The following is a 25,296-nucleotide window of genomic DNA, read 5'->3' as shown; positions in this document are numbered from 1 at the left end:
TTTCTAAATGCTTCCTTAATGGTAGAGTTTGTAGCGGTTGCTTCATTTTTATTCCCTTTTATGATCAAAATGATGTATTGCATATGCATCCTTGTTGCTTTGTAACCCTTCAATTTGTTTTAAATTTGATTCTTGTATTTGGTCCAATCAAAAAATGCACCATTGATTGACATAACAATAGTTCTAACTAAATTCAGCCAGGGCTGAAAATTTAGGTAACAGTTCCAGTTGGAACTGTAGATAGATTGGTCACTTTGCACATTGACGTCCTAATAAGACCAAGAAGAAGAATGAAGGAGAAAAGAAAGATAAGTTCAAGAAATATAAAGACTTCAAGGAGAAGAGAAAGAAATTGTGTTACATAGCTGAAGATGAAGAAGATGACTACAATACTGATGCAGATGACAATGATGAAGAAATAGTGTTTCTTGCTGGAAAGGAAGGTCCCTCTACCGATAACACTGAAACTTGAGAAGAGAAAGCTTTAATCTCAAGCATGGATAGTAACAATGGTTGGATCATTGACATTGGCTGCACACATCACATGATTGGAGATAAGGACAAATTCATAACCATGAAACAACGCGATGGAGGCTCAATAAGATTTGGAAATGGTTCACCATGCATAATTTGAGATAAAGGTTCAATTGCTTTAACTGATGATATCACCTCTGAAGATGTCTTTTGGGCATATGGATTGAAGTGCAGCTTGTTGAGTGTATCTCAGTTGAACAATAAAGGATTCAAATTTGAGTTTAGTAATGGAAAATGCAAGATATCAGGAAAGATTGGTGAACTGATCACTACCGGCGAATAGACAAAAGGTAATCTTTTAAAGCTAAAGACTACATTTGGTCATTATTTGATTGCTAAAGTAGAAGAATCTTGGCTATGGCATAAAAGACTTTGACATGTTAAGTTTGATAATCTGGTGAAAGTTAGCAAGAAGAAAAGTGTGAGAGGAATACCGATATTGAGCAAACCGGATAATGCTATATGTAAAGATTGTCAGTTAGGGAAGACGACTAGTTCAAGATTCACAAATGAAGTCCACTCTACAGAGAGCATTTTAGATCTGGTACATACAAATTTATGTGGTCCTATTGGTATTGAAAGTTATCATGGTGATAAATACTTTACACTATTTGTTGATGACTACTTAAGGATGATGTTGGTAATGCTTCTAAAGGTCAAATCAGATGCTTTTCATATGTTCAAGATGTACAAAACAAGAGTTGAAATAGAAACTAGAAGAACATTGAAATGTCTTAGATCAGATAGAGGAGGTGAGTTTACCTAAAATGAATTCATTGAGTATTGCAATGAATATGAAATCAAAAGACAATTGAGTGCACTGAGAACACCACAACATAATGGAATTGCTGAAAGAAGAAACAAATCAATTGTGCAATGTGCTAGAACATTGTTAAATCATAAAGGAGTTGCACAAAAGTTTCAAAGAGAAGCTGTGAGTTATGTTGTATAAACATTGAATAGAGTACATCTCAGGAAAGGAACAAACAAGACACCAAATGAACTTTGGTATGGATGAACACTTAATGTTAGTTAGTTCAAAATATTTGGTATTAAATGCTATATCAAGAAAGAGAAAGGAATAGTCAGCTTAACAACAAAAGTGATGAAGGAATATTTCTGGGATACTCTAAAAAATTTAAGGCTTATAAATGCTTCAACAAGAGGACTAACAAGATAATTGAAAGTGAAAATGTTAGAATTAACGAGTTCTTAGAAAAGAATAAAGTAGACAGTACAAAATAATAGAAGGATACATTGAACTGATCTACTATGAACTTGTGAAAGTTGAAACAACATCACCAACTATTATCAGAGAAAGCAATGCTCTATTGACAATTGGTAATCAGAATGAGACAAATGTAGGAAATGAAGAAGTTTAGAATGTTGAACTTGTGACACAAAGACCTATCAAGATAAATCACGGTCTATCAGATATAATTGGAGATAAGAGTGAGGGAGTATTAACTAGAAGTCAATTAAGAGCTAAGGACACTACATGTTTACTATCGAAGATAGAACCAAAGATGCTTTGAAAGATGATGATTGAATGCAAGCAATGAAAGAAGATATTGATTCAATTGAGAAAAACAAAAAATAGTCATTTGTACCCAGATCGAGTGATAAAAATGTTATAGGTACTAAATGGGATTTCAAGAACAAGTTAAATGAAAATGATGAAGTGATAAGGAATAAAGCACGACTAGCTTGCAAGGGATATACACAAGAAGGAGGATTAGACTATGGTGAAACCTTTGCACTTGTTGCTGGATTAGGAGTCAAAATAGTACTGGCTTATGCTGCTTACAAAGGATTTAAAGTTTATCAAATGGATGTGAAATCTGCATTGCTGAATGGAATATTGGAAGAAGTTTACATTGAACAACCTAAAGGATTTGTTGCAGAAAAAGGTAAGGATTTGTTTTGCAAATTACACAAAGCACTAAATGGTCTAAAGAAAGCACCTAGAGCTTGGTATGAAAAACTACACTCTTATTTAATAAAGATTGGATTTGAAAGAACAAGTGATAATAGTAATGTTTACTTGAAAGTTGACAGTGAAGACAACATTTTGATTGCTGAAGTCTTTATTGATGACATAATATTTGAAGGAAATGAATCAATGAGTAAATTATTTGCTGAAGAAATGAGAAAAGAGTTTGAAATGTCTATTATAGGAGAAATCAAATTCTTTGTAGGATTGCAAGTAAAACAAATGAAAAGAGCTATCTTTATTACTCAGTCAAAGTATATTAAGGAAATATTGAAAACTTTTGGAATAGAAGACTCAAATATTGTCAGTACACCTGTGGTGACTGCCTGCAAACTGTCAAAAGAAGACAATTTTAAAGAAGTGAATGAAACATTGTACATATCAATGATTAAAAAATTATAGTATGTTGTTCATAACAGACTTGATATTTCACATGTTGGTATAGTTGCAAGATTTTCATCAAATCCCAAAGATTCACACAGGATTGTTGTTGAAAGAATATCTAGATATTTAAAAGGAATTAAAGATTATGGTTTATGGTATGAAAGACAGAGATTTTGATCTTAAAGTATATACAAATGCTGTTTGGGCAGGAAATGTTGATGACGAAAGAAGTACAAGTGAAGGAGCATTCTATCTTGGTAACCACTTAGTTTCATGGACAAGTAAAAAACAAAATTGTATTTCACAATCTACTGTTGAAGCTGAATATGGTGTTGTTGCTATTAATTGTCAACAAGTGTTATGGATCAAGAAAATAGTGGAAGGCATACATGAGAAGGTAAATGAACCTGTTGTTATACACTGTGACAATACTAGTGTTATAAACATATCAAGAATCCAATGACGCGTTTAAAGACCAAGCATATAGCTATCAAGTATCACTTTCTAAGAGAACAAGTACATGATAAAGAGTTGAGGTTGGAGTACATTCCTACTAAGGAACAAGTTGTAGATATATTCACTAATCCACTACCTAAGGAGAGCTTTGAATATCAAAGAGGTAGATTAGGGGTATTACCCCTTTCACTATTAACTAAGAAGAAGATGCAAGTTGCATCAATTCCTGACATAAAGTAGAAAATCATAAGCATGAATTGATGTACACGTGGACTACTCCACATAGGGAGAAGTCTTGGCGAGCTGAAAATGAAACACAAAAAGAGCATTTCAGAAATAAGAAAGAGGACAGATATAACAGGAAAATCAGAGGCAAGACAAAATAGGTAAGACATTAGGAACAAGTGAATGAAGAAATGTTAATCGCCTTTGGCATTGTTGTCAAAGGGGGATATAAAGATATATGATGTTCTATAGATAGAACTGGAAAGATCAAAGCAAGAGAGAAAAAGAGAATACATATAAATAGGAGCAGTCAAAGGGACAGATGCAAAGCATGGACGGAGTCAAAGCCAGGGTGAGAATGAATGAAGTGCTTAAGAATCCAAACAAGATGAATACTCTAAGGGGGAGTAATTTACATGTATAGGATGTGATTAATCAGTGAATGGCTGTAACTAAATGAATCTAATGCTAAGGCAGAATGGAGAGGAAAATGTTTTCACATATGTCTATAGTATTGTCTGCCATCAATGCCAAAGGGGGAGATTGTTGGCATAATTGATCTAGTTGGTTGATAAAGTTGATGATAATGTTGCTATTGATATAGTAAGGATTGAAACATGATCAAAACGGGACAATCAGTTATACTATTGTCATCGATGTCAAACTATTTGGTATGCTATTTTCACTTGTTATCATCTATTGTGAAGGAAAATGTTGATTGTTGCACATAGATGTCAAGTGATGTAAAGGTTTGAGTAAGTTATGTTGATAGGAATCTTATCGAGTAACCATTGAGACAAACAGTAATGGACAGTTGAATGATTTAATTGTTTATTAGTATATGTGATTTTACTAATGGTTATTATTCATGAAGATGCTGTAAAGAGATCATTAGGATATGAGTACAAAAGAAGGTAAACTGATTATGTGAATAGAAAGTGTCTTATTAGTAATTGGAATGAAAATCTTTGCGGTACAAAGAATGAGTTATCGGAAATAGTGAAGGCTTATTTGCAAACAAAGAATAATTGATAAATATTCGAGATATAATTATAGAGCTTGAACTATTTTAGAAGTTGGACGACTAAGGCATGGTTTAAGGCAAAAGGTGATGCAACAAAGATCAAGGTAATACGTTTGAGGATGGATTCCTTGAGAAGTGTCTACAAGGTCAAAATGGTTTATTCAAGATATCTAAAGACGACTAAATAATTAGATTTGGATCATTGGATCTAGGTTTAGGGTTTGTGGTCGAAGAGTTTCTACTTAAGGAAGAAGGAGAAAGAAGTTTGGTATCACAAATTGTATCATGACAGTGAAGAAGATTGTGGCAAAGTTTATCATGACTGAATATCGATGAAAGAGAAGGTAGTCAAAGAAGATTATTGCAATCATAAAGGGGCTTATAGATTAGGACAAAGGATGTATTGAGGAATTTTATTCGATTTGATTTAGCAGAGTTAGTGCAAACTATAAATCCTTTGTAGTTTTTACTCTCTAAGATAGTAAAATCCCTTAATCGGGTGAACCTAATAGGTCTATTGTAAATCCTTTAACTAGGTGACATTCCCAAAAGAGTGTCTGAAATCCTCTAAACATGTCACTCCTAATAGGGTATAAGAATTTAATAAGTCTCCAAGGAAATCCCTTAATCCTGTAGCATTTAATAGTGCTTTTGTAACCCTTAACTGGGAAAGCTCCTAATCAGGCGTATTCCAGAAGATGACAAATATTTGTGGGCTTCTTTCTCACACTGTGATTTTCACCCTAACTAGGTTTCCACAAGATAAATTTGGTGTTATTACTTTGTGGATGTTTTTATGTGTTGCATGGATGTTTGATTTTTATGTTATCAATAATGTTGCTAATAGGTTAAAGGAGTTTTAATCAGTGAATTAGTTTGATAAAGTATTTGGGACTGTAAGTTTGTTTGGGTTGGTGATTATTGATTCACCCCCCCCCAAGTAATCATTCCTATACTTAAACCTTCCGAGTTGAGGTCGACCTTGACCTCAACCCAAAGGTACTAACTTCCAGACAAAGTTCTCAAATTCGAGAAATATTGTGGGAATCAGGGGCAATATAATGAGATATGTGGGAAAAAGAATCAGAATTGCATTTAAAGCATGATTTATGTGATTAGATTAATCAATGGGAAGCCATGCATTGAAATTAATACCAACATAGAGTTCTGAGCAAGATTGGAGGAAGAAAAAGAACCTTGATTTAAGTTATTAAATGCAATAAGAGGTTCTATTGTACCAAACCACAATAAGGAGGGCTAAAATGTCTTATTAAATGAGCGTTCACTTTTTTAGACAATACAAGTACAATTATCAAAAATTGAGAGTTGTGAAAATTTTGCCCATCAAAAACAAAAAAAACCTAGATTAGGGCGAAGAGCACGAGTTTCTATCCCATATTAAAGAATCACTTAAAAAGGTCTCAGAATGGCCAAGTTATGATCCTCCAAATTTGGACCACAAAATAAAAATTGCAAATTGTGAGGGTGTCGAAAAATCTCAAAAAATTGCTGATGGAGTATTGAGATTAGCATTTTATAATATTAAAATTGATAATCAAATGATTGTCATTGTAAAAAGATTTTGCAAATGTAGTTGCAAGTAGAGTGGGCTTAACCATCGAGGAAACTATGTAGTTAAGCATGCTAAAGCTGAAATAGTACTGGGATGCGTGATCTCCCAGGAAGTCTTGTTGCTTCACCTCTCCGAGCATCACTTGGATGTAATGAATGCTAAGTGTTCCATTCATTCTCATGAGAGATGGGTTTGTGTGAACCACTACTCATGAAACATAGGTCAATGCATTTGACTCAAAAAAAATACACAAGTAATTCTTGATAGCAATATCACAATTTGACTTGTTGTGGAAAATATCTCCTACTTATCAACTTATTAGCTTAAATGGCTTTCTAATGAATGGTTCATAAGGCACAACACTTGTTGAAGATTTTGCAAATGAGGTTGCAAGTAGAGTGGGTATAACCATGGAGGAAATTCTGTCAATAAGCACACTCAAGATAGAGTAGTACTTGGATGGGTGACCTTCTAGGAAGTCTGTGTGCTTCACCTCTGTGAGCACACTTAGAGCAATGATTGCTAAGTATTCAGTTCATTCTTATGAGAGATGGGTTTGTGTGAACTATTGCTCATGAAAAATGGGTCAATGTTTGACTCAAAAAGTTACAAAGTTAAATCCTGATAGCAATATTCACAATTTGACCTGGTATGGAAAACATCTCCTACTTATCAATTGATAATCTTAAGGAGCTTTCTAATGAATGGTTCATAAGGCACAATACTTATTGAAGGTTTTGTAAATGGGGTTGCAAGCAGAGTGGTTTTAACCATGGAGCAAACTCTATAGTTAAGTGCACTTGATCTAGAGTAGTATTGAGATGGGTGACCTCCCAAGAAGTCTTGGTGCTTCACCTCTGTGAGCATCACCTAGATGCTATGAGTGATAAGTTTTCCATTCATTCTCATGATAGATGGGTTCATGTGAACAACTACTCATGAAAATTGGGTCAATGAGTTTGACTAAAAAATACATAGTTAAATCTTGATAGCAATGTCACAATTTGACTTGTTGTGGAAAATATCTCCTATTTATCAATTGACAAGTTTAAGGGGCTTTCTAATGAATGGTTCAAAAGGCACAAAACTTGCCGAAGGTTTTGCAAATGGGATTGCAAGCAGAGTGGGTTTAACCATGGAGGAAACTCCATAGTTTATTGTGCTTGAGCTAGAGTAGTACTGGGATGGGTGACCTCTTGGGAAGTCCTTGTGCTTCACCTTTGTGAGCATCACCTAGATGCAACGAGTGCTAAGTGTTCCATTCATTCACATGAGAGATGGGTTTGTGTCAACCACTACTCATGAAACATAGGTCAATGAGTTTGACTTAGTAGAAAATACACAGTTAAATCCTAATATCAATATCACAATTTGACTTGTGGAAAATATCTCCTAGCTATCAATTAATGAGCTCAAGAGGCTTTCTAATGAATGGTTCATGAGGCAAAACACTTGCTAAAAGTTTTGCAAATGGGGTTGCAAGTAGAGTGGGTTTATCCATGGGGGAAACTCTGTAGTTAAGCACACTTTAAATGAAGTAGTATAGGGATGGGTGACCTTTCGGGAAGTCTTGGTGCTTTACCTCTGTGAGCATCACTTAGATGTAATGACTGCTAAGTGTTCCATTCATCCTCTTGAGAGATGGGTTTGTGTGAACTATTACTCTTGAAAAATGGGTCAATGAGTTTGACTCGAAAAGTTACACAGTTAAGTCCTGATAGCTTATAAACTGAATAGCTTAAGGGGCTTTCTAATGAATGGTCATAAGGTGCACCACTTGCTGAAGGTTTTGTAAATGGGATTGCAAGAAGAGTGGGTTTAACCATGGAGGAAACTCTTTAGTTAAGCATGCTTGCACTGAAATAGTACTGGGATGGGTGACCTCTTAGGAAGTCTTGGTGCTTGGTCTCTGTGAGCATTTCCTAGATGCAATGAATGCTAAATGTTCCATTCATTCTCATAAGAGATGGGTTTGTGTGAACTACTACTCATGAAACATGGGTCAATGAGTTTGACTTAAAAAAATACATAGTTAAATCCTGATAGCAATATTACAATTTGACTTGCTATGGAAAATATCTCCTACTTATCAAAGACAACTTTGTCAGATGTTAGTGCTTGATTTGTTCATATGATTAATAACTTAGCACTTGTGTAGTGGTATGAGTTGGTAGTGATTATATGTATGGTCTCTGATGTAGTGGAAGAAAGGTTGACACGTTTTGACCCTTCATTGAGCATCATGTGCTAACATATTACTCTATGCAACTTGTGCTAATTGGTCCATTTTTATCTGCATGACAAGTTGACCATCATGTGTCTATTGATGCAAGGCGAGTTCTGTGTGAGTGTTTGGGATTATTATCCCACATTTGTGGGGACTTTAAGTCATAAATAAATGCACTAAGTGGAAATGAAAGTGTTATGCAGGGGCTCTAAACAATGCAAAAAGTTTTTGTTGTCTGGCCTGCTACTGGGAACTAAGTGTGGTCGGTGCAGATGGGGACTTGTGTGGAGTCGAGTTGGAACCTTGACATGTGGATTGGGCACCATGTGCTATTGCAAAGATTGTTGGGAGTTAGAAAGGTCGAGCGAGATGTGTGGGCATTGCTTGTTGGTAAGTGTTTGGAGTTTGGAAATTTTGTTTTTGTAGAAATTGTTGAGAAAGGTACCCATCAGTCTACCTCGAATGAGGCCACCAAGGTATGGGACCTATGATCAGAGTAGGGTACGATGTCTATGGCAAGTAAAGCCCCTACAAAGAATGTATAGAGAGTAAGGGGTTATTGTAGGTATGGCCGTATGACCCTCTTGCAATTGTTTTTTGTTCTGGGTTCAACTTTTTCTACTATAGGCAAATTTACAGTTGATTTTAGCCAAAACAAACTCTCAAATGCAATGGTGAGGTTAGATTACTTTGAATGTATAATTATCTCTCACAAGATGACTATGCAATGGTGTTTCAATGACTCTAATACAATGTAAGATTTGATCATGAAGGTAGCTACTAAAGATCTAGAGGCCAATGAATAACACAAAAGCAAGAGAGACAAAATGGACAATGATAGACAATATTCTCAATAATGATACAATAATTGAATTAACCGAACTCATTGAGTACGATGTTGATGTGCTTGCTTATATAGGCAAGGCAATACGTGAACTTCATAACTAGGAGATAATGTAATGTCCCCATTTTTAGCAGGTTCCTGTAGTTGACCAGGTTAGTTCACCAGTGCAACCCTTGTGAGCTGACAGTGGGATTTGAGGGTCTTAGTTGTGTGGTTATAGGCTTTCTAGCAGCCTATGGTGTTTTTTGGCTCTGTTTGAGGGACTTAATATTTATAGTAAGTCAATTAGTTGGTTCCGATGAGCTCAATTGAGTTAGAGGAGTTGGGTGATGCTCTCAGTTTTTATTTCGAGCTTCTAGTTTGAGCTCCAAGAATCTTGGAGAGAGCTTCTATTTATAGTAAGTCACCCCGTCAGGTTCATTCATCATTTTTCATCATCAGGATCACTTTGGTGTTGTTAGATTTCGATTCTGATGCTTCTTCAACTATTTTCGCAAGATGGGTGAATTATTATTATTATTCATCTAAATACGTTGAGGTTGCTATTTTTTTTGGTCACCTCAGTATCATAGCTCGTTGGAATTGGGACAAAAAGTTTTAAATTGTGGGAACAAGAAATAATGGCCTTATGTGTCAGAATATTAAGTTATGATGGAAAAGATCATTTTCGGAGCCAAAAGCAATTAATAAATTAGATTATAATGGTACTTTGTTATATTTTAATGTTCTGTGTGGGAAGCTTCTTAAGTGAAGTTCATTTGGGAAACTTTGTGCCATTTGGAGATTATAAATATGAGCTCATTTGATAAGTAAAATATTCAATTGATTATTTGCTTTTGTTGCCTATGAGGAGCTTTTGAGTTTGTGCCCTTGCTGAAGTATAAGGGTTTTGAGAACTGGGAATTGCATATGCAATCACTTTGCAATTTAGCTGTTGAGGTATAGCTATGATTGGCTACTGTTACACACTGTGGCTGAGAAGAGAATTATTTTCTGTAAGTTTGTTAGCATCTCCTTTACTGTGGTTGACTGTGGCTGGGAGATACTATTTTGCTGAGAATGCACTTGTTCGAGAACTGATATTTGGAGTCTCTTCTTGTTGATGCTTCATTCTTCTATTTGAAAGATCTGATCCATACATATTGACATTGCCAAGGTTGGCATATTTGGTGGCTGAAAGGCATTGACTTTGCCATTTTTCAGACCTGCGTTTGATTGGGAAAGCTTGCGATTTTGTTAGAGGGCTGTGTTGAATAGTACAGGGCCTGCACTGAATTTTAATGGGCCTGCAATCAGACCCTAAGAGCCCAGGAAGCTATTAGAGAAGGCTGCGATCAGTATTGGAGGCAGCACAAGTACTAACCCTTCCTAACGTGGCTGCCAAAAGTTACTGTCAATGACTGTTGTAAGGAATGTTGCAGTGTTCAGAACTGCTAGGTAGATTGTTGCACCTTTTGGCTTTTGTATTATTGCATCCATCATCCAGGTTCCACTGTAAACACATTGAGTGTATGCAATTTCAATTTTCAATTGTTAACTGTCATGTAAGCAATCAGATTTGCATTGAATTACGATGGTTATTAGTCCACGTGGTTGTGTTAGTTTCAACATAGGCATTCACTTGATGTTTACTGTATTGGGTAAATGAATAAACGCATACAGACAATAGATGAGACAGCATAACTTCTTCTTTTATTCGCACATGCCAAAGATATTACATTATGCTTGGATGATGAATACAATGCTCCCGAAGGGGGCATAAATACTCACTGAAGGACCTTCCGGAAGGTTCCCGAAGGAACCCGTCGGCCACAAGTTGGCTACATAACAAATAATGCATACTAACGTACCCATTGGCTCATTTACAATTATTCACCGACTACATCACCCCCCCCAGAAAAGAATTGTCATCTCCTGACTACAATGCAACAAAATTTGATCTCAAACCAGAAATCGAGATACTAGGCACGGAGACGGGTTTGTGCTCTCAGATCGCTCAGCTCAGCTCGAAGCTTGTAGATCTACTCCTTCCGAACCTTCAACTTGGCCTCTGCTTCCATCTGAAGCTCCAGTGCTGACTGCATCATCTCTCCAACTTCTCTCATCTCTTTCTCCTTTTATGCTACCGCCTGCTCCTCCTTTGCTGCCAACTGCTCCTTCTCTGCTACCAACTGACTTTTTCTGACTAACAGGGCTTCCCTCTCGGATTGCTAGGCCGCCCTCTTAGAATCCAAGACTGCCCTCTCTAAAGCCAACTTGGCAGCTGATTCCTTTTGAGCTCTCTCAGCTGCTACTTGATCCGCCTGACTCCTCCAAAGAGTATAGTACGCCTCCCTGTGCAACTTCACTATCTCCTAGAGCAGAACCTCAACCCGGCTGTCCATATAACCTCATTTACAATAATTCATCGACTACACTTGAAAATTGTGCTTACAAAGTTGTGATACCAATAATGATTTCAGTATTCAAAAGATAAGTTCTAAATACAAATGTAATTGAGTCAAACTTCATGAGAGATTTGTCATTACAGTTGTATTGAGTTAGCTTGCCAAGTGTTTGACAAAATGTCAAACCATTGAAATGTGAAAGAAATTAATGCTTGATTTAGCTATAATCATACACGGTTATTATAGTTGTATCAGAGCTTGATTGCAAAGTGTTTGATGAAATGTCAAACAACTGAATTATAAAAGAATTTGGTGCTTGTCGAAGTTATAACCGGTTGGGGGTTATTACAGATAACTTATCACACACACTAGGTAATATGACATGTCCACCAAAAGTGGATTGTGCTTCGTCGTGCGATGAAGTATGTGCAAACATGTGTAACAATGTGGACGATAATAAAGTGATTAGTACAGAAAGGGGGAGACAACACATAAAGTTGAATGTGATAACTACTATCACCACCTAAATTGGAATTTCTCCTACACAATGTGCAACACCCTCATTTCTCATATGCAAGCTACTATCTTATGCATTATCTTAAGTGAAAAGGTGATTAATTACACAAACACATCCTTTTTTCATGCATACACTCAATAGGAAATCATTATGACACTTTTTTTCGAAGCAGGAATGTCAATTTTGATAGGTGTTTTTCAATTTAATTTAATTTTTTAGAATCATTTACTTTATATCTTTGAGTTATAAGGTTGTTTGTGGTTTTGGTATTGTTAGAACTTACATAGACAATTTGACCCTTTATAGTTGAAGTTTGTTGGTGGTCATACATTTTTACAGGAATCCTGCTTAAGATGGGCAGAATGAAATTCTTACAATGTCAGAGGCTTTTTGTTGCCTGGATTTTCTTTTGGTATCATTGTACCGTATTACATGCCCAAAATCATTCAACACCAACCATTCTGAAGATTGGGGCTCTTATTTGCTTGAACTCGAGAACTGGGAAGGCCATTAAGATGGCTCTAGAGCTTGCATTGGAAAAAGTAAATGAAGATCCAAACATATTGTATGGCACAAAATTGGAATTACTTGTGCCTGGTTCAAATTGTAGTGTGCTTCAAAGTGCTGCTTCAGGTACAAATCTTCCATTGATGTTGGTTATGCTTTTGTGAATGCATGTAGATTTGATCCTGAAGTTTATTTAGGATGTTGAGGTTAAGAGAGAGAATGCTCTGTTAGCAGTAAATATGCAAATATGAGATCTAAAATTCTAATGACTAATACCCATGGGGATAAGCAATGTTATGTATTTGTCTGTTTTGTTAAAATAGGAAATTAAAATATACAGAAGTAACGTCATGTTAGTCTAAAACTGATGTTTGTTCACTTAAAAATGAAAAAACCAGTGACAAATTTTGTAATTTGTCTATGGAAATAGATCCTTAAGGCAAGATCAACTCTTGGGGTTAAGGTTGTTTTTTTCATTGTTTCATGTGTTTAATCTGTGTTTTTATACATGATTTACAGTATTTTAGGGGGCACAAACTTTACAAACTGTCCATGATTTTGTTTGAAGATCAACACATTACTAACATAAGGTATTTATTTAAGATGCAAAGAAACTCTCTTCCTATCTCCAATTATGTCCATTAGCCTGTTAGGTTGCCGGTGACAAGCAATATTTTGATTACATTCAATGTGTTCTTGTACTTATTCTTCTGAAAAATCTTTTCTTTTTCAGAACCCAGTTGCAAAAGATAGTCAAAATTTGTAGTAACAAGTCTAAAGGAACTAAAATACATCAAGCAGAGATTGAAATCCTCGAATACATGTACAGGTTAAACTGATTAAGAAGAAAGTTTTAGAGAACAAGGATGGTTTAGTTTCCCTGTTGGCCTCCTCTTGATGTGATCTCATGTCGGCTTTGATAGGGAGTACATAAAGTTGATCCATGACTCTTGTTAAAGAAGCAGTAATGAGATGTTTACCAATTAAGACAGTGACTATCTTGACATTGTATTTAAAGTTGGCAAGGGCTCTTGTTTTTCAGTCTTATGCAAGTGATGAGATTGTGTTAATGTAGTTTTACTTTATGTCTTTTGCTATATCTGGCAAAAATTACTTTTTGGATCCTCTGTTGCTTTTGGAGTAAATGTCTATATGTTTTTGGAATGTTTGTGTGATCTTTCTTTCCTGTTTGGAATACTACACAATCACATTTGCAAACCATTGTCCCTGCAGCAGTGAACACAACAAATTAAATATAAAATAACAATAATGTTCAACAGTAAAGAATTGTGGAAACTTCGTATGGTGGATGAACATCAAATAATTCATTTGTAGGAAAGTGCCTGTTCATAATGTCCCGACTCGGATATTACAAAGATGATAACAAGTTTGGAAACAAAAATGATAAACTTCATCAAATTAAATCACACAGCACCAAATAAAATAACATAGACAACTTACATAAATGACTCAAAAATTTCCCATAGCTTACATCATGATAGTAGGGAGACATCTCTTCAACTTCTTGGATACACCTCAGGGACGTTGACAGGTCTCTGATAGCAGAGACATAGTTAGAGACGACTTTGTTTGTAGGGGACATCCCATCACAGTCTCCTAATAGAAAAATAGAAACCTAAACTTCAACTGTGGATAAAGGTTAAAAAAATTGATGCGAGGAAATCAAAACACACTAGGAAAAGAAAAGGCTCGCAAGAAAAAATAGAGCCAATGCATGTAAATTCTCCTTTTTGAAATATGATTTAATATTATGTAATAATAAAAAAAAAAGAAAAAAAAAAGATAATAATAAAATATAATAAAATATAACTACTAGTTAATTAAATTTAACAAAAGGTTAACAGGCATGGAATGAATAGACCCAATGCATGTAATGTCCCCCTTCCAAAATAGGATTTAATATTATGTAACAATAAAATTAAAGGATCTATTACAATAACTTGTATTACAAGATCTATTCAGATCAGATTTTGGTTGTTGTTTATGTTGATGACATAATTTTTGGAGACGTAGAAGGAATTTGAGATGTCCATGCTTGGTGAGTTGCATTTCTTTCTTGGATTGCAAGTAAATCAGAACAACAAAGATATTTTCATTTCTCAGCCCAAGAATGTGAAAGAATTGTTGAAGAAGTTTGGTTTGGAAAACTCTAAACCAATATGTACTCCTGTTGTTAACTGGATGTAAGTTGACTAAGGATGATGATTCGTCAAAAGCTGATGCAAGTTAGTACAGATCAATGTGTTGGGTGGATATTTTGCAACTGACAATTTTGTGAAATCTAGGCGCAAAATAGGAAGACCAGCCATAGCGTATGAGACCAAGTCTCTCTTACATTAAACGGAAGGCTCCCGTGTCTCACTGTTCCTTGGATCAACTCAAGGTAAGCAAGAAGTTGAGAGATTTTGTAAGGGGTGTTACCAATATTCTTTCCTCTTACCTTTCAAGAAAGAATCCACTTACCCGCGGAGCGACTAATGGGCAAGATGAAATCTCTAACTACACTTCTATCTAGTAGTTGGAAACGGTGATACCAATAAACTAACACTAACTCAAAGGCTAGTTGAAAACGTACCAGTTTGGCTCTAGGTCCTGTTTTAACCTATTCTATGAGAATAGCCTCTACCATTGGGGCACGAAGACTTCGAGGAGTAGGGAATTCTAATTATTTTTCGTGAATTTGTGATGGTAATACAAGCTACAATCAAAGCTCCTAGTCTATATATCACCACAATTGCTTCCAGTCAAAGCTTCGGCTTCGATTGCTTCTTAACTCACTATGCTCTATTAGTGAACACAATATAACATGAAATCAAAAATAATAGATACAAATTACAGTCAAAGCTTCTAATTTGCTCTATCATAATTGCTTCCAATCAAAGCTTCGAATCCAATTGCTTATTTTATTCACTTTTCTCCCAAATTCAAGCTACACAATCAAAGTTACGTTCGCACAAGTTTGGCAAAACTTTCTTGCATACAATAAAAGATGATATTTGCAATGAAGGGCACTCCTTTATAGAGGCAAAGGAGTTGAGAAAACGAAGGAGGAAAAAGTGGGAGCAACTCAACCAACTTTGACCTGGTCTAACTAATAAGAGAAATTATTGGATTACATGTCAATACACATGTAAATTGTATTACATGTAATTACACATTTCCATGCAATACATGCTTTCCAACTACAAACATGAAAGAAGAAGAAGAAGAAAGAGTTGAGGTTATTGATTCTAAATGAATCAATCCTGTGGATTGTTGGCAAAGGCCTTGTACTTGATGATGATCACAAAATCATGGATTCCTGTATTCTACGCCATTGCATTCGCCTTGATGAGTTTCTAGTTGTGATTTGAAAACTCGTGTGATAAATCTTTTTCTCATTCCAAGTTGTGAATTATCTTGTCAGACTTGCACATTTTGGATTTTTCGGCACTTTGAAGACCTTCTCAATGATGTCCAAAGGTAAACTTGGAACAACTTTTTTGATAGGTATTTGCAATTTTGTTTTTTTGAAACAAAGTGCTTGGCGCATTTCCACACGAACTGAGGTTCTCAGACAGGCACTAGAAAAGTGGAGACCAAATGAATTAGTGCTTCCTTTGAACTAAAGCATATCTTCTTGCCAGGATGTCCATGTTCTTTGAAAAAGTTGTGACATATCTTGAAGAGTATGCCGCAACATGAATATTTCAATGGGATTGAATCTATCATTGCAAGATATGGATTGTGAGTCCATGAGAATATTGGCAAAATGGATCTCTAAGGAACAATATATTTGGTGTATTGATTAGATACTCATGGAACATATGCAATGAATTGGATGTGATATGGAAAGTACATGCGGGGCGCTAAAATGGGACTTAGGAAGATGGATGGCATGTAAATGCGTATGGAAAAAGGATGCCTTGAGGAATGAAGGCTAGGCGCATGGGAATGCGTTGAGATGGTAACTTCTAACTTTAAAAGTGTGACCTTTAGTCAAAAATAGGTTCTCTGAATGTAATTACACAAAGTGAATTACATGTAAAACGAACATACATTTAGTTTCAAAAGATGGAAATGCGTGTAAATGGGAATGGAGAATGAGATTGCATGTAAATGTGGATGAAAGATGAGATTACATGTAATTGCGTGTAGAGAACGAGATGCAATGTGTCATGATATGAAAAGTGGAATTAGATGGAATTGCTCTTGAAGTGTAATTGCATATGAAAGGAATGGATACAATGTGCCTTGGCGTGTAATGGGAATATGAAATGAATGATGCACTTGCACGAAGAGGTGGAAGGTGGAGTGAAGTGAAATGTGCTCAAGTTCTTGGGAAAGAAATTGCAATTTCTACCAAATGAAGAAAATATTGAAGTTCCATAGCTCCCAAAAATCATCTGCATGCAAACACTTGTCACAGAAAGAGAGAAGCAAAAGCTATGGAGGTTGGAATTCCTAGATCCATAGATGAGACATTCTTGATGAACAAAAAGAGAGATTGCTATTATCAGAAGTGAATTAATGAATTACAAAGAAAGATCGTCCTTATAAAGGAGGTCAAAACCCTAAAAAGATCTAACCTAGGTTGCATCATAATAATTAATAAAAAATTTAATTATTAGATGCCTAAAGTTTACCATAAGTGAAATAGAATTAATAAGTGACTTAATAGTTAAATCAATATGATTTAACTAACAAGAAAAAACTTTATTACTCTAACGCCCCCCCTTAAGATAAACTAAGGGAGTAGCTAAAAACCTAGAAATTGCTACTGAAAACAAATCTAGGTCCCTACAACAAGGCTTGATGAGTTATCCAAGCACAACCAAATGTTTGAAAAGAGGAGAAATAGAGAAAATCACATGAGAAAAATCCTACTGCAAAAGGAGATGGAAATAATGTTGAAAGAACTAGTGAAGGACTGAAGAAACCTCCAAACAAAGGAGTGTCCTAGAAGATAGGAACAAAAGATGATCATGAAGAACACTACTGAAGCATGTAGAAGCTGCAAAGCTTTGTCAAAAGTAACTGTTGATTTGAAGAACCTCCACTGAAATAGAACCTTACCACATAGAGAAGACTATAATCTGCATCGAATCAGGAGGCACACAAAGGCAGACAATTGAACTCGAAGATATAGATGGCATGAAATGCCAAAGCCTGAGGAGTTGATCAATTGAACATGGATGATTGCAACCAAAGTAGAAACGAAAAGAAGAGTGTCTATATGGTAAATGATCCATCTCACCGAAATGCATAGGTACTTAGCCATTGCATCCGCTTAGTACATAGGAACAAATAATGAATACATAGTTCACTCCATCGAACCAAGTAAGCATGAGAAACAACATAAGAACCCCCCTAATGCAGACAAGAGTGAGGTGATAGGCAACTGAAAAAGTGGGCCAATAGAATTGCATGCCAAAGAACCACAATCAAGATGCCGAAAAGAGTACATATGTGTGTATTGAGGTGATCAATTTCAGACACGTCATGAGGCTAATGTCATAGAAAGAAAACTTATTGGACAAGGGAAGATGGCAAACAAAGGCAAAACATCAACCTCCCATGGCACTTTAATTAGAGTAGTGCATGTACAATAAGGCAGAAGATATGGTGAATCCCAAGAATACAATAATTTGCACTAGTGTCCTCAGATGACATTGCTCGAATCAAAAGACAAAACAAGGCAAAACAATTGAAACGAAAATACAGATACAATATGACACTTTATCTTAGTGCGTTTGCAAAAATGCATACAAATGATGTCTAAATAGACTAGGAGAGACATAAGGCTAATACAATAGATAATACAACTCATGACGAATCATCTGAAGCAATGAAATCGATCCTTGGACCTAAAACAACCAAGATATCCATCAAAATGCAAAAATGCAAAAAATTGAATAGAATATGCTAGGGGCTTGTTGTGAGGTTCTCACACCATCGGCCCAAAACATTGGGGACCCCCTTTTTTTTAATTGCCTTGGCAATTTTTTGAGTTGTCCAAAAAATTTTGATTTTATTTTTCAAAATTCTAAGTCTTGGACACCTTCAAGACCAAAGGGGAGAGGGTTAGATTTATTTTCACCCGCTTTCAACTTGATTTTCCAGAACAACCAATTTCATCCTTAGGTTGGACAAAATTTCAAAGAGTAACACTTGGCAGGATAAAATTGTAAAATTTGTACGTAGACAATTTCTTTTGAAAATTTGGATATAATTGTGTAAATTTGGATAATTTTCAAAATGTGAAATTTTGTTACATTTGATTTTTTTTGGAAAATTTTGAATTTCTTTGGTGAAAAAGATTTTTTTTGTGAAGATGAAATCAAATTGCAAAATCAATTTCAAACTCTGGAAATGATTTTATTTTTGTCAAAAATTTAAATTCCTTGGCAACATCGATTTGAATTGAATTGCAAAAATTGGCTTTAATGGCAATTTAAAAAAGCAAATTTCATCTTGGCAAAGTTAATATTTGGCTAAGCATTTAATTGGGGGCCAGTTTTGGTGTTTTAATTAATATTTTCTTGCTCCTAGGGTCGTAGTCGGCCAGCTAGGGAGGAGAGGCAAGGTGGGTATAAGAGGAAGCTCTTTCCCCTTTTTTCGTCACTTCTCACTCTTCCTCTTCATGGTGTTAGTGATTTTGACTTGGAGCAGCTCTATATCCTTTGGCAATTTCTCTTGGGAGAGCAGATTTTCATTGTTGGGCAATTTTGCTTGCAATTGTAAACATTTTCAGACCTTGGCGATTTTTTGTGGAGGTAAACTTTGCATTGTTGGGTGATTTTCTCCTTCTATTAGGGCTGCGATTTATGCCTTAGGTCACTTTTGGAGGGCAGATCTGAAACTTTCCATTGTTAGGCGATTTTTGCAAGGTTTGATTTTTGCCCTAATTTGGGCAATTTTATTTGGAGGAGGTGATTGTGAACAAAGGTCTGATTTTTTGGGGCAAATGGTGGACAATTCCGAGAGCACTAAATTCTAATTTTTCCAGCTAGGGCCTCAAGATTTGCAAGGGGTTTGAAATTCTCGAAGTCTGATCCTAAATTTCAAAAAGAAGATTCGACGATTGGTAAAGGTAACTTCAAATCATTTAGAGTTGAAAGGGGTCCTTAAGCTGATTTCTCTCTTTCGTTCTTGTGTAGATATTGTCTTCCTTGGTTCTTCTTGCATTCATCATCCGCCACTTCACCATCCCATCATGGGTTGACAAGATGGTAGATGTTAGTGTAAGCAAGAACCCTAAGGGAACAAACATTAAGAAAGACAAAGAGGATATGATGCCCAAAACAACTTTATTTTCGAAAATGATGTGAATAACCGATACCAATGTCGGTACAATAAACATGATACAGGTAAATGACAAATTAAAGGAAGGACAATTCCCCTTCGCAAAGAAGACATATATAAGACAGTTGCATAGCACAACCCAAGCGTCGACACTTCCATTTCAACTATGATGAGCGACGTTGGGGTGACACTTGATTTTGAAGACATCAGAGAAGAGGATACCAATGAGACAAGACTTGGATCAAGATTGGATGAGTTGGGGAAGGTTGCCATCAAGAAGTAACATTTGGGCACTCTTGCCTCCCTCAATGCCTTTATCGAATATGCAAAAGAATATGAGAACGATCATGAGAAGACACTACAGGCAGTGAGCAACATGATGAAATCGGCTGAGCTCAAGATAAAGCATACACCTTGTCTTCTCATGGAGGAAGTCAACGAAAAGCTAGCTAGGTTCATTGCCTTGGCTAAAAGAACAAAAGAAAAAGGGATATTTATATTAGAAGATCATTTGATGTGAGTCCCAAGTGGCAATTTCTCTTTCTTCTAGGGTAGGACAAGTGTTTATTTCTGATTGGCCACCATTTTGGTGCCTTCTCATTGGTTGCCACTTTTCCACTTTTTTTATTGGTCCATTGACGAGGTGGTGTCTTCTCATTGGCCAATGGGGTGGCAACCCTAATTAGGGTTTCTAGGATTCAATTTGGATCGTCGATTTTGCCTCTTTATTTCTACCGTTGGTTGTACATTTTGGCCTTTATATAAGGCCATTTTCCTTTCATTTGTGAAGTAGTTATGTTGGAGAATTGTTGCCAAAATACTATCAAAATTGTTCTCTATTCGTTGTTGTGGCTTGCATGGTGGATATACATGATCATTTTGGTGTATTGCATGGTTCTTCTCATCTCTCAAATTAAAGTAGGATTTCATTTCATGTTGTTAGAGTAGAAGTAGATGGCTAATTGTATGGTGATGTTAGTGAATGTTTGATAGGGATCTACAACTTGGCCACTAGCATCTTAGCCATTGGTTTGGGAGCCTTGTGTGGTAAACTAGTTCTCTTTTCCTTTGAATCATTGCATCTATGGAGGTGGAGCCGTTGGTAAGCTTTCATTAGATTTGATCTCCGTCCATTTGCTAATATTTCCATTTATAGGAGTAGGAGTAGAATAACGAGTTGTCGAATTTCACTTTAAGAGAGTTAGGAAGTTAGAAGTCATTAGAAGCAATATTGCCTCCTCGTGCAATCAACATTATCTAGCGCTACATCCTCCACCATCATTGTCACCATCAACATCATCTGGCATTCACAACGAATCACCATTACCGTCATTCTCCAAAGACCATGTTATCTTCGAATGAGTAATGTGAGCTTGGCTACGTGATTACCAACAAATCGCATCGATAAAACTAAGCGAGTATCCACATGTGTAAGGAACATTGGAGTTATTCTCATGTCTCATGAGCATTAACTTTTCAAGAGAGGAATTGTGTGTTTGATACTCCGTATCAGATATTCAATTACTAATATGTTATATAGTGGTACAAACCCTCACATCAACAGAATTGAATCTGGAAAAATGTAATGGCCCCATCTTTTTAGCAACTTAGTGGAGTTCTTAGTGCTAAGTGAAGAAATAAGGAGAAATTGATTAAATTAATTTCTTATAAAGTTATTAAAAAAAATTAAAATTAAAAGGTGACTTCATATTTAATTAATTTAATTTTCTAGAAACACAATTAATTATTGTATTGCGAGGGAGGAGCTTCTAGGGAGTGCATTTTCTAGAAATACAACTAATTATTGTATTGGAAAGGGGGAAGCTTCTAGAGAATGCAATTAAATAATATTTTATTTCCTTCTAGAAGGGTGAAGGAAAAGAATAAATAGAGGTGACAGCTTCATTATTAATCATTCGATTATTGTGAATTGCATTTGATATAAACTTGGGAGAAGAAAATAAGGTTTCTGATTTTAGTCAGCCATTGGACAATGTCAACTCTTTAGTGTTGCAACCATTTGAGGCGGTGAAATATCCACTGAATTTGGCATTCGGGAGAGCTTTATTTTGGAGTTATATTTGTGCTTAAATTGGAGAATACATTTTGGCTATTACAGTATGCATGCACGATGCCGCGCTACAGTATTTATGTTTGATTCATCTCCATTCTTGGGCATCATTATTATCAGGTTCCTCTTGCAACAATTAGTAGTTAGCATTGTAATTTTTAAGCATATGATTTTGTTGTGATAATTCAAAATCAAAATTTGGCATTATTGTAGTCATTATTGTAAGCCATTTGTCTTGACAAACTCATAGCATCATTGTACATGAGAATGAATTCAATAAAGGATATACATGTTGCATACCATTTGTTTGACGAAATGTCCATCTAATAGCATATATGATCAGCATGATAGTTGTATGTCAATTGTTTGTCAAAATGTCAGTTGGCTGTAGGTATGTATTCCATATCTAGTTTCCATGTATATGCATTGAAAGTGCCGAAAGAACTGCACTTGCATATTAGTTTATTGTAAGAGGCATTGTAATATCATTTGTGAACATTCTAAATTTCTTAGCATTGAAAGGCAACATACAAGTGTTTGACAATATTCCTTGAGCTAAAATCAGTCAGTTTGGGCAAGAGATATTATATTGGTATCAGAGTTAAATCTTGCCATCTTGAGGGTTTAGCAATCACAAGCTACCTGGGGTTGGCTCTCAAAAATTGTTCACTATCAAGCGAGCTTTGTTTGACAGGGAACAAGGTTTTATCAGGCAGCTAGGCACCATGGGTGACAGGCAAGAGCGTAGCTCACCAAGAGACAATAGGAATGAGGATCAAGAAATAAGAGAATTTTTCAGAGCAATGGTTACAGGACAAGGGTGAATGGCTCAGGCTTTGTAGGCACTCACCACCATGGTTGAGCACATGTACCCACAGGACAGACGGAATCTGGAACAAGGGGATAACAAGAGTGCAGTGGGATCACCTAGAACTCATAGAACTCTTTTCAAAACAATAGACAAGCCCGCACGTTCTACTTTTGTTAGAGAGGAACTAGTACATGAACCAACAAAGGAAGTTGAGGATGAGACATTTGTAGATATCCTTATGGCTGCAAATGATGAATGAGAATTATTGGCACTGCAGATTCGAGAGAGAATGACCTTTGAATGCTTTGTAAATCAGAGGAGAGAAAATTACAGGTCACTTAGACAGGTTAGGAGGCCTTGGGGGTCAAAATGGTGAGCTGAAGAGGGTTAAAGGCAAGCTTACCATGCCTACATTTGATGGGAGTGGTAAGATAACAGCTCAAGCTTGGATTCATAAGCTTGACACATTCTTGACACTGAAGCCAATGACAGAGATTGAAGCTATCAAGTACACCACTTTGCATTTGGAGGGAGCAGTACATGATTGGTGGTAGCATAGTATGGTAACACTTCACAATAATCAGGTGACAGAGTATGAGGACTTTGTGGATAGGTTGGTTGAAAGATTTGACAAGAAAGATCCAAAGGTTTACTTCTGGGAACTAGTATAGCTGAAACAAACAGGCAACTTGGAGTATTTCATTGGTGAATTTTAGTGGTTGGCAATTATGGTGCCAAACATTTCAAAGTGTAGATTGATAGTTCTTTTCATTGAGGGCCTATCCGAACCACTGAGAGGTTGGATAAAGGCATTTGATCCCATTTCTTTGTAGCAAGCTATGAAAAAGGCAAGAAGCATGGAACATATAGTCCCAACAAACAAATTTCAGTCCAAAGGAGCATCTTCTAGTAAGGATAACAAACCATTTTATAAAAAATCAGAGAGGACTGATTTTAGAAATGATTCTAAAGATAAAACTCTATTGCCTTTTGACAGGGAAACATTAAATGATCTGAGAAAGAAAAAATTATGTTTCTACTATAAGGGATCCTATGATGCAAACCATGACTGTTCTCTTAGACCAAAGGGAAAAGCTAACAAAATTATGTGGGCATACTATGAGGAATCAGAATCAAACAATTCAAACCAGCAGTCTGATATAGAGGAAATAAATGGTGAGAAAAAGGAAGACAAGGCTGAAAATTTGTCTAAAATGGAGTCCACGGATGGGGAAGGAGATGGGCAACTTAGGGAAGCTCGTCTCACTAGTATTAGGTCGGAAGGATCATTTCAAATGAGAGGAGTACTTGCTGGACAACAAGTTATAACTTTGGTTGATACCAGTGCCACTCATAATTTCATTGATGCTAGGTTGATGGAGAACCGTGGCATACAAACAGAGGAGTTTGGGGGAATTAGAGTAAGGGTAGCTGATGGCTATGTCCTCAATTGTGATCGTAAGATCACTAGACTCCCTTTGGATGTTAATAATTATGCTTTTAAGGAAGATTTCTATGTTGTGCCTATTGGAGATACATATATAGTGCTTGGGATGAGTTGGTTGCATGATATTGGTGAGTTCACTCTTAATCTCAAAGAGATGGAGATGAGGTTTAAAGTGAATGGAAAGACAGATTTTTAAGGCAATCAGGGACAATGATTTCAGAATGGTCTCTTTCCGGAGGATGGCTAGATTGATTCGACATGATTAGGTAGAGTGGGGAACATAGTGCATGTTAATGCCATCACAAGAGGGATAGCAGAAGATTGAATATCCTCCTGATACCTCAGGAACTTAGAGTTAAACACTCTAAGGTGTTCAATGACATTCCACAAGGTAGATCACCAGACAGGGGTATTGAGCACATCATTGAGTTAGAGGAGGGGGCTAAGCCCATCATGATTACACCCTACAGGCATCGAAAGAGTTTAAAGGATGAAATTGAAAAAGCCATAAAGGAGTTACTTGCTATGGGCCACATTAGACCAAGTAAGTCTCCTTTCGCTTCTTTAGTGGTGTTGGTGAAGAAAAAGGATGAGACATTGAGGATGTGCATTGATTACAGGGTGCTTAATAGGAAGACAATTAAAAATAGGTACCCCATTCCCAGGAGCGATGAGTTGATAGATGAGCTTCATGGAGCTTGCTTCTTCTCAAAAATAGATTTGAGATCAGGTTATCACTAGATCAGAGTTAGAGAGCAGGACATCGAGAAGACAACCTTTAGATGTCATTGTGGCCATTTTGAGTTTGTAGTTATGCCATTTGGGCTAACTAACACACTTGCTACTTTTCAAGCAACAATGAATAGGGTTTTCCATCCTCAGTTGAGGAAATTTGTACTTGTCTTCTTCGATGACATCTTGGTGTACAGTAGATTTTGGGAGGAGCACTTGGTTCACCTTGACATGATGTTGGATATATTGGGCAGAGAGT

The 25,296-nt window shown here is 36.2% G+C and overlaps 1 protein-coding gene across 2 annotated transcripts in view; it reads left to right on the top strand.

Annotated features, from left to right (window-relative positions):
* LOC149554324 (glutamate receptor 3.3-like) overlaps nucleotides 1-25,296 on the top strand; it is a 201,561-nt gene that overhangs the window by 28,955 nt on the left and 147,310 nt on the right. Inside the window, exon 2 of one of the 2 annotated variants that reach the window (XM_089828442.1) lies at nucleotides 12,504-12,797. The exons of the other annotated variant lie outside the window; for it this stretch is intronic. Coding sequence (XP_089684568.1) covers nucleotides 12,518-12,797 — 280 coding nt within the window. The 5' untranslated portion in view covers nucleotides 12,504-12,517. The remainder of the gene's footprint in view (nucleotides 1-12,503; nucleotides 12,798-25,296) is intronic. 2 annotated transcript variants of the gene reach the window in all.

This window comes from Cupressus sempervirens, chromosome 5 (assembly GCF_028749045.1).
Source record: "Cupressus sempervirens isolate cs-2001-9-10 chromosome 5, ASM2874904v1, whole genome shotgun sequence".
Lineage (NCBI taxonomy): Eukaryota > Viridiplantae > Streptophyta > Pinopsida > Cupressales > Cupressaceae > Cupressus > Cupressus sempervirens.
The sequence above is the reverse complement of the archived record's forward strand: the minus strand, read 5'-3'. Positions and strand labels throughout refer to the sequence as shown.